Consider the following 15,923-nt stretch of genomic DNA (forward strand, 5'->3'; position numbering starts at 1 on the left):
AAGGAAACGGCGAAGGGATGGTGGGAGAAAGCAGCACTCCCACGACTGAACTGGCCAGGCAATGTTCCACAATCACACCCCTGCCACGCCTGCGCGCATTTAGAGATTTCCTCACAGAGCAATGGCAAATAAAAGCACTGGAAGGAGGGAAGGAGGGAGGAGGAGGGAGGGAGAGAGAGAGGGAGGGAGAGAGGGAAGATGAATACCTGTGGCTTTTCCGGTGCTGCCTCGTTCACTTTGCAGAGGAGGTTTTCCAGCTGCGGCCTGTGGCCCATGAGCTGGTGGTACACTCGGTCCGCCTTATCCAGGAGGCTGTTGATGTTGGTTACCGCCTTCAAATCAAAACATGGGATTTATGTTATAATTTCTGACTAGGGTAGCTCAGAGGGCATGCATGCGTGTGAGCGTTTGTGCGCCTGACCTTTTTCCTGTCCTCTTCGTTCTCGATTGGATCCACTGCGCAGCAGGGCTTTGCATACAGCATGAAGTCAAAGCGAGCATACTTGCAGAACCCGCAGGCGTTGCAGAGGAAGGGGTCTTTCTCGTCATAATTGATGGACCTGGGAAGGAAAGGCAGAAAAGGCGAGTTGGCAGGGCTTTTGACGTTACAGAAACTCAACCGCTGGTCCACGACAGGCTCACCCTCCTAAGCCAGGGAGGATATTCAGGCAGGAGGGGCGCTGGTGCAGTTTTGGGGTGGGGAGAGAAAACTGTAGCTCAGTATCTAAGTGAAAGTGAGTTTCACACACAGAAGAAGACCTGCGACAACGGCAGCGAGAGTTCTGGTAGCACAAGGATGGAAGACTGAAGAAACCCCAACTAAAGAATCATGGCAAGACAAATTGATGGTCTATGCAGAACTGGCAAAACTGACATATAAGCTACGGGACAAGGATAACTGTGACTTTAAGGATGAATGGGAACCCTTTACAAAGTACAGTGGTGCCTCGCAAGACGAAATTAATTTGTTCTGCGAGTTTTTTCGTCTTGCGAAGCACCGCTGTGTATTGACGGTTTCCCATAGGAATGCATTGGCGCTTTTAAAAAAAAGGCGCAAGACGTTTCGTCTTGCGAAGCAAGCCCATAGGGAAATCCGTCTTGCGAAGCAACTCAGAAAAAGAAAAACTCTTTTGTCTTGTGAGTTTTTTGTCTTCCGAGGCATTCGTCTTGCGAGGTACCACTGTATCTGAAGACACAACAAAGCGAACTGGACTCCTTGGCAGGTTTTGAATAAACATTCACAAACTTTTTATTGATAATATTCAGCTAAATAGTTTGAGGATCTATACAACTTTGTAACATGCAGAAAACAGCATTCTTAGAGAAACCAAAGACTGGAACTGAGGGAAGTCGGGGGGGGGGGGGCTGGGGGGCGGTTTGGGGGGGGGGGAGGAAAAATGGGGGGGGACAAGGACGATATGTTTTTGGATAATATGTCTTGTTATAATTTTGAATAAAAAAAATTAAAAGAAGACGACGACGACTTGCTGCATCGCATCCGAAACCCTGAGGAATTTTACACACCTGCACTTGTGGCACTGGTAGACGTTCTCCCCGCAGTTCCCACACACCCCGGGGTTGGCCGGGACGGAAGCGCTGCACCGGGGGCACTGGAGGGTCTCTGTAGATGCCTGGTAGTTCTCATAGAAGTCTGCAAACTCAATCATCAGGTTGGAAGCCACGATGGGCAGCGGCAGGTCGATCTTCACCTCCGTCTGGCCCGGGGTGAGCTGGACCTTCTTAGCCTTATGCCAGCGGGCTGGCCTACAAAAGTGGGAGGAGGGGGGAATAAAGCAAGTGAACGAACAAGGGGGGGGAGGGCAAGAGTGGGGAGAAGGAAGAGGAAAATCATTTAAAGCAGTGGTCCCCAAACTTTTCAGTTGTTCACCGCCCCCCCCCCCCCCCCGGTTTCCATAAACTCGCCCTCAGTTCCCCCTGCCCTTCCCTATAAAAAAGTGTTAGTCATAAGAGCGGCTCACATGACCCAAAAAGGAAGGTAAGAGCACAATTACAGTGGTACCTCGGGTTACATACGCTTCAGGTTACATACGCTTCAGGTTACAGACTCCTCTAACCCAGAAATAGTACCTTGGGTTAAGAACTTTGCTTCAGGATAAGAACAGAAATCGTGCTCCAGCGGCAGTGGGAGGCCCCATTAGCTAAAGTGGTGCCTCAGGTTAAGAACAGTTTCAGGTTAAGAATGAACCTCTGGAACGAATTAAGTACTTAACCTGAGGTACCACTTAGAGAATACAGTGGTACCTCGGGTTACATATGCTTCAGGTTACAGACTCCGCTAACCCAGAAATAGTACCTCGGGTTAAGAACTTTGCTTCAGGAAGAGAACAGAAATCATGCTCCGGCGGCGCGGCAACAGCAGGAGGCCCCCATTGGCTAAAGTGGTGCTTTAGAATGAAGTACTTAACCTGAGGTACCACTGTACTTAATTCGTTCTGGAGGTCTGTTCTTAACCTGAAACTGTTCTTAACCTGAAGCACCACTTTAGCTAATGGGGCCTCCCGCTGCCGCCGCAACGCCGGAGCACAATTTCTGTTCTCATCCTGAAGCAAAGTTCTTAACCTGAGGTAATATTTCTGGGTTAGCGGAGTCTGTAACCTGAAGCGTCTGTAACCTGACGCGTCTGTAACCTGAGGCACCACTGTAGTTGTACATTTATTCAAAATCCAATCAAAACTATTTAGCTTTGTTAATTCAACAAAATGGATTAACTTGATCCACGGATATCAGCTTTTCAAAGCCCAGTGGTCCTCTGCACATTCAGCGCCCCCCACCCCAGGTGATGTCACTACCTGCCCCCCAGGGAGCGCCACCACCCACTTTGGGAGCCAGTGATTTAAAGGAAGGCAAGTAGGTTCAGCATCCTCCATCCCACGCCAAAGCTAAGCGCGGCGGCCTCCGTTGAAAATCTCCTTTAAAAGAGGATGAACTGAGGGACTGGGCTCTTTGGATTCGCTTCTTCTCCGCCTGTGTCAACATGATAGGGAGCCAGAGCCAGAGACTAAGCCATTATCCCCATCCACAGCAAGGCTGTTTAGGATTAAGGAGATGTTCATGCCTCATGGGACGGAACAAAATGTAACACTTAGTTCTATTTATACATAAATATATATACACCACCACCCTGGAATTTGAACATAGTCCTTTTTCTTATTGGCAAGGGTGCTCTTTTCGCAAGGGGTGGGGAGTGGGGGCAAGGAACGAGGAGGATTCTTGAGATGCCCACTAATCCACATGGAAAGTCAAGAAGAATCTGCATCCTCTTCTCTTCGTGACATATGAAATACATGAAACTTAATTGCTGCCCACATATGGGCAATCACAACTCGGCTTTCTAACCCAGCTGGTCAACAAAATAACCTGTTGATTAACGGTCAGCACCTTTGGGGGCTCACTTGTTTCCTCCTTGCTCCCTTCCTCCCCCTTTTGTGCCATGTTTCTTAGACTGCATGCCTGAGGGCAGAGGGGCGGCTTTTATCTTTTCTTTTAAAATCATTCTGCAAGCCATTCTGGGAACTTGGGGGGGGGGGAATCCAGAAAGGAGTGGGGCAAAAGTCATTTAAATAAATAAAAAATGAAATTACTTGTTTTTGAGCTCCACGATGGCCTGCACTGTCCGGTTGTTGTAATAGAGGTTGATAGTCCGGACCATCTTGGTGCGTTTCAGGTCCCCGATCTTCACGGTCACTTTGCTGATGGTGTGGCTGCCAATGAGCTTCACCACCTGTTGGGTGGTGGTGTAACGAGTGTCCACTTTGATGGAAGAAAGTTTGATGTACTGCAGAATAGGAGGGGAGGAGGAGAGAAGCATCACTTACCTATAAACAAACTGGAAAAAGCACTCTACGCTCCAGCCAGTTACACATTAACAGGAATGGATTATCTTATTTATTTTACTTATTCATCTCCAAAAGTATCTGTATACCGCTCTGTCGCATAAAAACACACATCAAAGCGGTTTACAGCAATAAAAACGTAAGACAACAAAAACACAAGGAAGTTAAAAAGCGACATCAGGAAGCTATGGAACAAACTCCCTCAGTTAAATACCTGGGCGAACGCTTTAGTGAAACCTTGTCTTGGAAGTGTCATATGGAGGCAGCGAAAGTCAAAGCACAGAAAACCACAGGGGCATTGATGAAGTTCTGTTATATTAAGGGAGGGCAGCTGATTGAACCTTCCCTAAAAGTTTTTGGCAGCAATGTGATTAGTCAAAAGCTCTACCATGGCATTGAAATCTGGGACTCTGATTTGAACTAGAATGAAATGTTGGAAACGGTACAGAATACAGTCAAATCTCGTTCTGCGTCCACCTCCGCTTGTATCCACTTAGGCAAATGTCCGTTGCAAACCCAGTAGTACCGGAACGGGTTACATCTGGGTTCACCGCTCACGCATGCGCAGAAGCGTTAAATCGCGCTTCACACATGCGCAGATGCGGCGTTTTGACGTGCGTCATTTTCGGCTTGCGGGTGGGCCTCCGGAACAGATCCCGTCCGCAAAATGAGGTTTGACTGTACAGTGGTGCCCCGCAAGACGAATGCCTCGCAAGACAGAAAACCCGCAAGACGAAATGGTTTTCCGTTTTCAGAGGCGCTTCGCAAGACGAAAATGACGAAAATTTTTGAGTTTTTTTCCCGCTCCCCAACCCCTTTTTCTGAAGCGCTAAGCTGGTAATAGTCTTTTAGCAGCTAAACCGCTAATCCCTTAAGCCTTAAAAAGCCGTTAATAGCCCTTAAACTGCCAATAGCGCTAATCCGCTAATGGGCTTGCTTCACAAGACGAAAAAACCGCACGACGAAAAGACTCGCGGAACGGATTCTTTTTGTCTTGCGAGGCACCACTGTACTTCTTTTCAGAAGCTATACAGGTTGAAAAACAGACATCAATTAAACCCTTGTGGATTCTCTGCATAGGACAAATGGAACAGAACAGTTTTCAGCAGGCGTTTAAGAGTTGAGACAGAAGGCACCTGCTGAATCTCTATTGGCAGAGCGTTGGACAGGACTCAGTCAAAAGCTTGGTTTCTTGTTGCTGTCAAATGAGCCTTACCAACTCAGGAAACAGCCTGGGACACTCCTGTAGATGATGTCAGTGACTGAGCTGGGCTATGAGGGATCAGGTGAACCCTGAGGTAGCCTGGACCTAAGTTGTTCAAGCTTTGTAAATTAAACATGAACCCTGGTGCAGATAAAAAAAATATAAGAAGGAACATGCTCATCCCTTTTATTTCCATTTGTTTATTATGTGCTTTGTGCTATCAGTCAGTTTTGACTCTGTTATGCTGCACTCAAGTTTTGCAAAGCAGTTACTTCCATTTATCTTTCTGTGTGTGATAAATAAAGAACATAAAGGGAAGTGCGTAGAAGGAGACTGAGCAAAGCTGGGCAGAATCGACGCCCCGATACCCTCAAGGCAGGACTGATGGAGAGGAGCAGCTACTTACGCAGAATGGAACTTCTGGGTTGTTGCAAACAAGGCAGGGGTCGCTCTCCAAATAGTAGCCGTCAAATTCCACCAGACCAGACAGCGTGCTGGAAGGGGAGGGAAAAGGACATCTGAGAAATTTGCCCAGGCAAAGGAGGAGCCCTACTGGACTGGGAAATGACCTGTCAAGCCAAACATCCCTGTTTGGTGCAGTGGCCAATCAGATGCCTTTAGGAAGCCCTCGAGTACTACGTGAAAGCAACAGTCCCACCCCCACTTCCTGTTTGTTCCAAGCATCTGGTATATGAAGGTACACTGCTCTTGATCCTGGCAGATCCACTGAGCTGGCTGACAGTCACTGCTAAGTCTTATCCCTTGATAGTCCTTTCTGAAAGCCCTGAGCTGCACAAAGGGCTCTTGTGTGATGTGGGTCTTAAGCAGTGTGACATAACAGGAAAACAAGCAGGTGGGTGGAGAACAAGACTGTTCTTCTGCAGGAAATGAAAATGGCTCAGTGACAAAGAAATAGCACCTCCCCCTCCCCCTCCCCCAGTTCCAGCTGCCCTCCACTCCTGAGATGGGTTGCACCACAGCCCTGTACACATTAAGAAATATATGTATTTATTTTACACCAGAGACACTCACTTATAAATATTTGAGTTGGGGTGGTTGGTCAGGATGTGGTTTTGCATCCGCAAGATCTCAACAGCTTTTTGGGAATATTCCTTTAACTGAAAGAAAGGTTTAACAAACAGCTCACAAAGGGGATTCAGGAGTGAATACGAAGACCGAAACCAGAGTTGGTTATAGAGAGCTCCCAATTATCCACGCTCACTCTTTGCCATTTTAAAATTTATTCTCCCGAGAATGATGACGATCCTTTGCACATACCACATATGCCTTTAAATATATAGGGGCCTGCGTTCCAACCGCACAAAAGTCAAGAGATTAACACACCCCTCTCCCTCCATCCTTGTAAGCAAGGAGCACCATCATTACAGTCCAAAGACACATTCCAGCCAGGCAATAGCAGCCAGGGAGAGCAGGTGCCATCCAGAATGTGGCCTAGGCAGAGTCCCGAGGGCCAAATACTTGAGTCCTGGAAGGCTGCATTTAGCCCCCAGGCCTGAGGAGTCCCCTGCCCTACGGAGAGACAGGTTTCTGTTCTAAAGCCTGCCTGGTCAAGACGGAGGCTAGAACTGGGCTTTCCTTTCTTCAGAAGAAGAGAAGAAGAGTTTGGATTTGACATCCCACTTTATCACTACCCTAAGGAGTCTCAAAGCGGCTAACATTCTCCTTTTCCTCCCCCCCCCCCCAACAAACACTCTGTGAGGTGAGTGGGGCTGAGAGACTTCAGAGAAATATGACTAGCCCAAGGTCACCCAGCAGCTGCATGTGGAGGAGCGGAGACACGAACCCGGTTCCCCAGATTATGAGTCCACCACTCTTAACCACGACACCACGCTAGCTCCAGTCCTTCCTTTGCACACTGAGAAGCACCCCCCCCACACACACACAACAGATGCAGCGGCTGCTCTTTTACATCCTTGAGGAATAAAGGAGGAGGATGGTGAGAGAAAGCCCTTTTGGCCGTCCCAATGAAGACACCCCTACCTTCTTCTCTGTCTGCTGCGTCTTCAGGGAGAAGTAGCCCAGGAGGTCCACAAACTGGGCAGCCTTCCGTCCGTAAGCCGGCAGCTCCGGCCAGATTGACCACATGAGATCTAGCAGCAGCTCCTGCTGGGACTTGTTTGAGTTTCTAAAGGGAAAGGGGGCGAGGAGGAGAGGGTTAACCAAGGGGCCTGCTCCCCACTGCACATATGGCTGAAGATCTTATCCCCCACCCTCTGGACACATTTCTTCTCTGGGCTGTTTATGCAAACCCATCCCTCCCTCTTGTGCCCTTCTTAGAAGCCCTTCAGCCATTTCAGACTGCTCATTCTTTACCTGGTCCAGTATTTTAAAAAATAAGCAAACAAACAGGTAAATGCAGCCACCTGTCTTGAAGTCTAGAACAACCCCACCCGGGTGCCAAGATCCTTGAATGAGCATCTTCTCTCAGTCTCGCCAGCATCAGAGCCGTGGCTGGTGGAGACACGAGAGAGAATCTGTTCTGGGGCTGCTCCCATATTGTGGGAATCTCTCCCAACAGAGGTCAAACAGGCTCCCTCCTTGTTATCATTCCTTCCTGCTCAGGGAGGGCTTTGGAAACGTGCGGTTCAGAAACGATGCTGATCACGGGGCTGCCGTCAGGGCAAAGTGCATTTCAACTGCATTCTGTTCTCAAAGTGGCCAGCCAGATGCCACAAAGGGAAACCCACAAGCAGGATACTGCGGTTTTCAACCAGTTTGCTTTTATTACTGTGTCGTTGTTGTTTTTAATGTAAGCTGCCAGTTTCACGACTCACCTATAGATGTGGAGCGTCAGGCAGTGGGCCTGCCAGCGGACGGAGGACGAGTTGGACTCCAGCAGGAAGCAACGCAGGAACTGAATCAGGGTCTCCTTGTCAGCAAACTTATTCAGCTGGTTCACCAGGGCTGTGCACAGCTGGTCTTCCTGGCTGCCCGATGAACCCTCTCCTGGAAGATGGGGCATCGGAATAAAAAAGAGGAGGTAGAGATTGCTTAGGCAGGTGTATCGTTAGGCTACAGTTCGGGGCGGGGGAGAGAATGTAGAGCACCTGCTGTTTGCATCCAGGTAGGGACAGAAATGTCCCATCTGGAACCTTGAGGTGCTGCTGCCAGTCTGTGTAGACAATATAGAGCTAAATGGCCCAGTGGTCTTACTTGGTATAAGGCAGCTTCATGCATTGCTGTGGCCACAGCTCAGTGGCAGAGCACCTGCTTTGCATGCAGAAGATCAGAGGTTCAACCCCCAGGCAGGGCTGGGAGAAAACCCTATTTGAAATCCTGGAGGGCTGCTGCCAGTCAGTGTAGACAATACTAAGACTAGATGGGCCAACAGTTCAGGTCAGTAGAAGACAGCTTCCTATGTTCCTATGATTGTGTGTACAGCTCTTGGCAGTCCAGTCCAGTTCCTCTGCTGCCCGCATATTCTAGTTGAATGAGCAGATGAGGCTACCGGCTAACAAACAGGGATCTATACTGAATGGAAGCTCCCTGTTCAGAAGGCAGGACTCCTCCAATTACACGATACCGGAGACAGAGGCTAGCTAGCAACATCCTGCCTTGTGTGCAAAAGCCACTGTTAGCGGAGACAGAGGACTGGGCAGATCAGATTTTTGCCCTGACCCTGTGAATTCTACCAGTTTCTTGACTGGCAGTTCTAGAAGCATTAGTCCTGAGGCTTCAATACTTTGGCTACCTCATGAGAAGAGAAGACTCCCTGGAAAAGACCCTGATGTTGGGAAAGATGGAGGGCACAAGGAGAAGGGGACGACAGAGGACGAGATGGTTGGACAGTGTTCTCGAAGCTACCAGCATGTGTTTGACCAAACTGCAGGAGGCAGTGGAAGACAGGAGTGCCTGGCGTGCTCTGGTCCATGGGGTCACGAAGAGTCAGACACGACTAAACGACTAAACAACAACAACAACAAAGTTCTTATGTTGGGGGGAAAGCCGGAAGAGGCTACTCCCGGATTCTGCAAGCGAATAAGACGGACATGAAACTTGTGTATCTGCACTGTAAATAGTTTGCACAATAAAACCTGTAAAAAACAGGTCGGAGTCCTGCCTGGTTACTCACGAGCAACCACCGCACAGCACCTGACAGCCAATATCACACAACTCCTCTCACCTTCTCGGTCTTTCTCTTTCTCTTCCTTCTTGCTTTTCTTAGTGGAGGATTTGCTCTGCCCGGCTGGCTGCCCAGAGGTCCCGGAGCCCGCAGGCGTCGAGGTTGACGCACCGGATGATCCGGAGGAAGATGCCGCCGAGAGGACTTTGCTGCCGCACAGGGCGCAGGAAAGGAGCTGCAGGAGGACGGGGGACACGCCCTCGTCAACCAGGAAGCTGACTTGCAGGAGGAAGTAGAGGACGGCTAGAGGAGGAAGAAAAAGGGACTGTCTCAACAAACAAGGCCTCTCGGCTTTCCCTATCAGAGCTCCCTTTTAAAAAGAAAACAGGCAGCAAAATCTAGCTGAATGGGATCACGGGAGCTATGAGTACCAACCCATTCACTTTCGCCGCAGAACAAGTTTCTAGACCTCATTGGCAAAGAGTACAAAAACTTGGGATAAGGGGGTGGCATATTCTTCAGACAATAGATTTGCCTGTTGGGTGGCAAGCAGGCAGCAGAGATCATTGCCTCCTGCAAGACTAAAACCCTCTGCGATTCTCCCTGATACGTCTAAAACTAAAAACAAAGCCTACCCAGATATTTAGTGACGTGATTTTATTCTATTCTGCTGTTATTTCCAAAAATCTTAATCTTTTCTTAATTCTTACCGATAATCTTATTGTTTTATCTGTTTTGTAAACTGCTTTGGGTTTTGTTTTTTTACAACCAAGCACTGTATAAAATTTATGGAAGAATTTTTTAAAACAAAATTCAGCCTTCCTTCCTCTTCAATCAAATCTCACTATTCAAAAGGGGAGGAATCTAGTTGATTAGATTGGTAGGTCTTTTCTAGCACTACCACCCTCATCCCCATACAATTCCACCCAAATCGCCTTGTGCCATCCCACACCCTCACAGGAAAGCAACTCACAGTCATCCTTGATGCAGAACTTCTGCCAGTTCACTGTCCGCTGGGTGGCGATTTCCGCACAGGCTTTCAAATGCTCCATCTAAAACGGCACAGAAGGAAGCTCATTTATGACAGCCACACACCATAACCAGGGAGGGAGGGGGGGGTCTTTTGCTGTGTCTCTGCATGACTCACTGCTCTGGCTTTGCACCTCCGCTCTACTGGGCCTTTGCATTGATCCAAGCTCAAAAGGACATGCGCAGGCTTCCTTACCAAATTGATCAGCGTGTCGTACTGCAGAGCAGATCCCGAGCTGGCCGTGACCACGCTGGCCCTCAGGAAGATCCCTTGCTCCTCTAGCAGCTTCTTGATCCCCCGGACGTGGGAATCTAGTGTGTGCAGGTCGCGCAGCTGGCGGTACTTCTCCTTGGAGCCGCAGATGAAGAGCAGGAGCTTGCGGACCTGGCGCCTCACAAAGGGCGTCTGCTGGATCATCAGGTACTGGGGGGGGGGGGGAGAGAGAGAAAAGGGTGCAGACTTTCCGTAAGAAAACCTATATAGTTGAAAGTGCTGCAAGTGCACAGGCACAAAGAGAAGAGTGAGATTCTCAGGGGCCTTCTGTAATAACAGTAACAGCACCGTGCTGCCTGCTGATAACACAGCAGAGAAGTCCAGTGCCTGCTGGATCCATCGCCCTCTCATCCAAGTGTTTTTCTGGGCAGCACTGAGGTCTAGAAATTTCCTTTCCAATGGAAGCAACCAGGCATCACCTAAAGAATCTTCCTTCCCATTTGGCCAGATTACAGTGGTACCTCTGGTTACATACTTAATTCGTTCCGGAGGTCCGTTCTTAACCTGAAACCGTTCTTAACCTGAAGCACCACTTTAGCTAATGGGGCCTCCCGCTGCTGCCGCCGCGCAATTTCCGTTCTCATCCTGAAGCAAAGTTCTTAACCCAAGGTACTATTTCTGGGTTAGCGGAGTCTGTAACCTGCAGCGTATGTAACCTGAAGCGTATGTAAGCCGAGGTACCACTGTATTACTATTATTATTATTTTATCTGATAAATAACAACAAACTATTTATTTGTGTTTTTGTCTTGTGTTTTTATCCTGTGAACTATCCTGAGATCTTTTGATGAAGGATGGTATATAAATCTAAAGAAGAAGAGGAAGATACCATCTTTACTCCAAGAAACTTTTTTTAAACCACTTTTGAAGTTTTTACAATCAAGCAACATATACATTTTATGAAATTAATATATATGAAACATATATATGTCCATGGTTCCCTTCTTTTCATTTATCATTATCGGCAGAGGTAGGTTAGAATGGCCCAAAGGGAGCTTGATGCCCGATTGGAGATTTGAATCCTGGTCTCTCAGGTTCTAGTCAGACATTCTTAACCATCACAACACAGGCTCTCTTACACAACCTGCTCTCACCAATCTACCCCACCGCACCTCCACTCACTTCTTCAAAGGAGGATCGTGTTTAGTAAAGTCAAGCCCTGCTTTTAGCATATAAACACAGACCAGGCTTTCTCCAACCTGGTGCACAACACTTGCCGGACTTCAACTCCCATCAGCGCCACTCAGAGCCATCATGATCAGAGAGGGCTGATCTGAGTTGTAGCTCAGAATCTTCTAGCGGAAATGCACATGGTTTCTGAAACTCTTTTTGCTCCTGTCTGGATTCCAGATCACCGGCTCAAACATGGCCTCTCTCAACATGAGGAGGACCCGCCAGGGTAAGAGACAGCACCCTAAGGGTAGCTGGGACGTGGTTCTCAGAAGGTGAAGATTCAAGGCTGCTTCCTCCACCAAGGCTTGAACCTCAGGTCTGCAATCTCCTGCCAACCTACCTCCGAGAGGAAGTAGAACCAGGAATGGTCAAAGACCGGTGGCGGGATGCGGGAGTTGGTGTCGGCGATCTTCTTGATTTGGTACGGCAACCGCAGCACCATCTCCGTCAAGAGTTGGGTGTAAGCTTCGAAGACGTCAGCAGCGTGGCCCTGAAAGGGAGAAACGTTCAGAACAGAAGTTAATTTATGAAGCTGCCACATGCTGCTTAGCATAGCTGTCAACCGTCCCTTATTTGGCGGGAAACACCCTTATCCCAGTGCCGTGTCCTGCTGCTGTCCCTTATTGATGATGTCCCTTAAATTTCCCGGGTTTCAAAGGAAGCAGCTCCTCTCCCTCCCTCCCTCCCGGCTAGGGAGGAGGGAGGCTCCAACTGTGTTGCTTGGCTGCCCGGCCCGCCCCCCTCTGGCCTCCTCTCACCAGCCTCAGCCCCCGGGAGCCCCTCCCCGCTGGGACTGAGGAGCCTTGAGAGGAGCCTTATTATTATTATTATTAGTGGAGGCGGAGCATAGATAATTTACCTCCCATCACTGTCTTGCTTTCAAATAAACAATTGCTTTACATCCTTCACCAGCTGTTTGGAACCTCTTGAGAAGAAGCAAAAGCAAATCTATTTGCAAGACATCAAGTACCCAAGCTGGGAGCTGGTGGGGAGAGTACACAACTCTCCCTTCCTTATAATATTTTCGTCCGAATATGGGTAATGGAGAGAGATCTCTCGAGGCAGAACTAAAGCTGTTAGCTGGAAGAAGCCACCCCTTCGTTTTACATCTGCTGCCCACCTCCGCGGATCAGAGTTCTAAACTGTGTTCAACGTGGCATCGCCGGGTAATCAAGAGAGCTCTTGCACGTTATATCCTCCCCAATCCTTAGCACAGCCTCTTTCTCCGGCTAATTTTTTTTTAAAAAAAAAGAAAAGAACACCTCTTGACTGACAAGAGTAATGTGAAAACAGCAGGTCCCTTTTGAGAGAAAGGAAAGAAAAGGCAAGAGCTTAAAACTGCACCAACCATCACCACAGGCCTTCAGAATCCCAACAGCTTCTATTCTTCCAGCAAAGAGCACCCTAACGTTTAATGCGGCTTATTCCATTATACTTTGCCGGGGCAGGAAATAAAAAATAAAGCTCCACCACCAGGCGCTGAGTATAAAAGGAGGCACCACGGCGGCTGCAGTGGCCGAGGAACTAAGCCGGCAAATCCACGTCGTTCACAAGGGTTGCCAGGAGCCAGGAGGGGCCCTCGCCAGTCAGTTATTGGAAAGAAGCCTCCCCCTTCCTTCAGAGCTCACCTTAAGACCATGCCACACCCATTCAGTGTGAGGGGGGATGTTGGGACAAGGCAGGGGACTGCGGGTGATACGCTCCCCACACTTCCTTAGGACTCTGAACACCAAGAAGAAGGTCTTAGTCAGGTTTTCAACACATCTGTGTGTGAAATCTCAGTTGGGAGGGAGCTCAACAGGTTTGGGCCCGCGGCATTTTAAACCGTAAATACCTGTTCAGTCATTGTACGTCTTTCCGCTTCTGTACAACTGACAGTGTTGCAACAGTTAGAATAAAGTAAAATAAAAGGGTGTCGGGTTGAAGATTTAAGTTACAGTGGTACCTCAGGTTAAGAACTTTACTCGTTCTGGAGATCTGTTCTTAACCTGAAACTGTTCTTCACCTGAAGCACCACTTTAGCTAATGGGGCCTCCTGCTGCTGCCGCGCCGCCGGAGCACAATTTCTGTTCTTATCCTGAAGCAAAGTTCTTAATCCAAGGTAATATTTCTGGGTTAGCGGATTCTGTAACCTGAAGCGTATGTAACCCGGGGTACCACTGTATTTGATTTCCATTTTTCTGCCTGGTGTTTTTTTAGGTGGGGGGGTGGAATTCCCCAGAATTATCCTTGGGGAAAAATATGCCCGGGAACACGGTTAAGACTTTATTCTGCTCCCCTGTGGAAATGGGAGAGGCTTGGACAGATGTGTCCAATCTGCAGCGGCTGCTGATGCTGGACCCACCAGTTCGATCCGCAACTCACCTTGACGTACTGGCGCAGGAAAAAGGGGCTCATGTCTGGTGGGGAGGAGGTGGTGTGAGGTTTCAGCAGCTGGCTGGTGGCCACAGGCTCCTCGTCATTCTGTTGGTTCTTCCAGTACTCCAGGAGGGATTTCAAGACATGCAGGCAGTAGTCCACCGCGCCAGAGCTCAGCAGGGCGGCTGCGGTGGCACTGGAGATCAGGGAAGAGGACTGAGAAGAGAGAGAGAGGGAGAGAGAGAGAGAGAGAGAGAGAGAGAGAGTGTTGAATCTTCACAGCTTATTTCCTCGTAGGTGTTTGCAGACCCGAGTGACAAATTTGGGGTTGACGCTGTGAGTAAAAGCCTCAGTGCCTAGGGCATGCCGATCGAAAGGTCGGCGGTTCGAATCCCCGCGGCGGGGTGCGCTCCCGTTGTTCGGTCCCAGCGCCTGCCAACCTAGCAGTTCGAAAGCACTCTTAAGTGCAAGTAGATAAATAGGGACTGCTTACTAGCGGGAAGGTAAACAGTGTTTCCGTGTGCTGTGCTGGCTCGCCAGAGCAGCTTTGTCACGCTGGCCACGTGACCTGGAAGTGTCTCCGGACAGCGCTGGCCCCCGGCCTCTTGAGTGAGATGGGCACACAACCCTAGAGTCTGTCAAGACTGGCCCGTATGGGCAGGGGTACCTTTACTTTACCTTTGAACCCACTCGAGCAGTCTGATTACTGACAGCTGGCCGCAGCTCAGTGGTACAGCCCACTGAGATCCCAGCTTCCATTGCCAACATCTCCAGGCAGGGCAAGGAATGTCCTCTCTGCTTGAAATTCTGGACTGGCCTCTGGCAGTCAGTGTAGACCAGGGGTAGTTAACCTAAGGCCCAGGGGCCAGATGCGGCCCAATCACCTTCTCAATTCGGACCGCGGACGGTCCGGGAATCAGCATGTTTTTACATGAGTAGAATGTGTGCTTTTATTTAAAATGCTTCTCTGGGTTATTTGCGGGGCATAGGAATCCATTCATTTCCACCCCCCACCCCCAAAATATAGTCCGGCCCATCACATGGTCTGAGGGACGGTGGACCGGCCCACGGCAGAAAAAGGTTGCTGACCCCTTGTGTAGACCATGCTGGGCTGCATGGATCAAGGGCCTGACTCCATACAAAGCAGCTCCCTAACTATCTTAGGAACTTAGGAAGCTGCCTTTATACTGACTGGCAGTGGCTCTTCAGGCTTCTCTGCTAGCCCTACCTTGGGATGCCGAGGCTTGAACCTGGGACCTTCTGCATGCAAGGCAGATGCTCCACCACTGAGCTACAGCCCTTTTCAAAAGAGGGATCGGATCACAGATAGCTTCCCAACAGGGGTATCGTTCCTGGCAGATCACTGTTTCCTCCCAAGTGAGGGTGATCCTGAGGAATGCATCGCATCCCTAATGGGGTTCCCCTCCGGAACTTGCTGGACTACAACTCCCAGAAGCCCGAGCAGCAAGCATGGCCAATGGTCAGGGATGACGGGAACCCAGCAATGTCTTGGAAGGGCATCACACTGGCTACCCCATCCTCTGGTCTTGGCTGACCACCCTTTCCCCACAAGGGCCATAGCTCAGAGTGGGGTGAAGTGAAGAGGAGTTGGGCAGAAAGTAGTACCTTTGTAGGGTAGAAACAATGGAAACTAGGACAAAGTAAATGTTGGAGGATCCAGAAAATTGTTAGAGACCAGATGGTTGCCAGCACAGAGATACGTCTGCTTGAGAAGACTCATTTCAGCAGGCTTAGGATGGGGGCTTAGGATCGCTCGAAGGGAAGCAGGTCAGGAGACACCTGGGGCTTCCTTTCATAGCTGCTGAGGACTTGACAGCTAGATTTCAAGTTTCGGTGGGGTGATGTATTGATATCATTTCTTAAAGAAAGCATCAATTGATGGTGTGTTTATGGAGAGGGGCGGGGGGGGGGGCTTTTGAACAAGTGC

At 49.3% G+C, this 15,923-nt stretch overlaps 1 protein-coding gene across 14 annotated transcripts in view; it reads right to left on the reverse strand.

Annotated features, from left to right (window-relative positions):
• The window catches only part of UBR4 (ubiquitin protein ligase E3 component n-recognin 4), a 154,373-nt gene that overhangs the window by 49,874 nt on the left and 88,576 nt on the right, over nucleotides 1–15,923 (reverse strand). For all 14 annotated transcript variants that reach the window (XM_083453526.1, XM_083453529.1, XM_083453531.1 and 11 more), the window contains 13 exons: nucleotides 13,982–14,191; nucleotides 11,958–12,107; nucleotides 10,368–10,595; nucleotides 10,116–10,194; nucleotides 9,203–9,445; nucleotides 7,854–8,025; nucleotides 7,060–7,204; nucleotides 6,091–6,176; nucleotides 5,465–5,552; nucleotides 3,603–3,796; nucleotides 1,525–1,764; nucleotides 422–560; nucleotides 207–332 (listed from right to left, as the gene is read on the reverse strand). In XM_083453526.1, coding sequence (XP_083309652.1) covers nucleotides 207–332; nucleotides 422–560; nucleotides 1,525–1,764; nucleotides 3,603–3,796; nucleotides 5,465–5,552; nucleotides 6,091–6,176; nucleotides 7,060–7,204; nucleotides 7,854–8,025; nucleotides 9,203–9,445; nucleotides 10,116–10,194; nucleotides 10,368–10,595; nucleotides 11,958–12,107; nucleotides 13,982–14,191 — 2,100 coding nt within the window. The remainder of the gene's footprint in view (nucleotides 1–206; nucleotides 333–421; nucleotides 561–1,524; nucleotides 1,765–3,602; nucleotides 3,797–5,464; nucleotides 5,553–6,090; nucleotides 6,177–7,059; nucleotides 7,205–7,853; nucleotides 8,026–9,202; nucleotides 9,446–10,115; nucleotides 10,195–10,367; nucleotides 10,596–11,957; nucleotides 12,108–13,981; nucleotides 14,192–15,923) is intronic.

Source organism: Podarcis tiliguerta (genome assembly GCF_965153285.1).
Source record: "Podarcis tiliguerta genome assembly, chromosome: 8".
Taxonomy (NCBI): domain Eukaryota; kingdom Metazoa; phylum Chordata; class Lepidosauria; order Squamata; family Lacertidae; genus Podarcis; species Podarcis tiliguerta.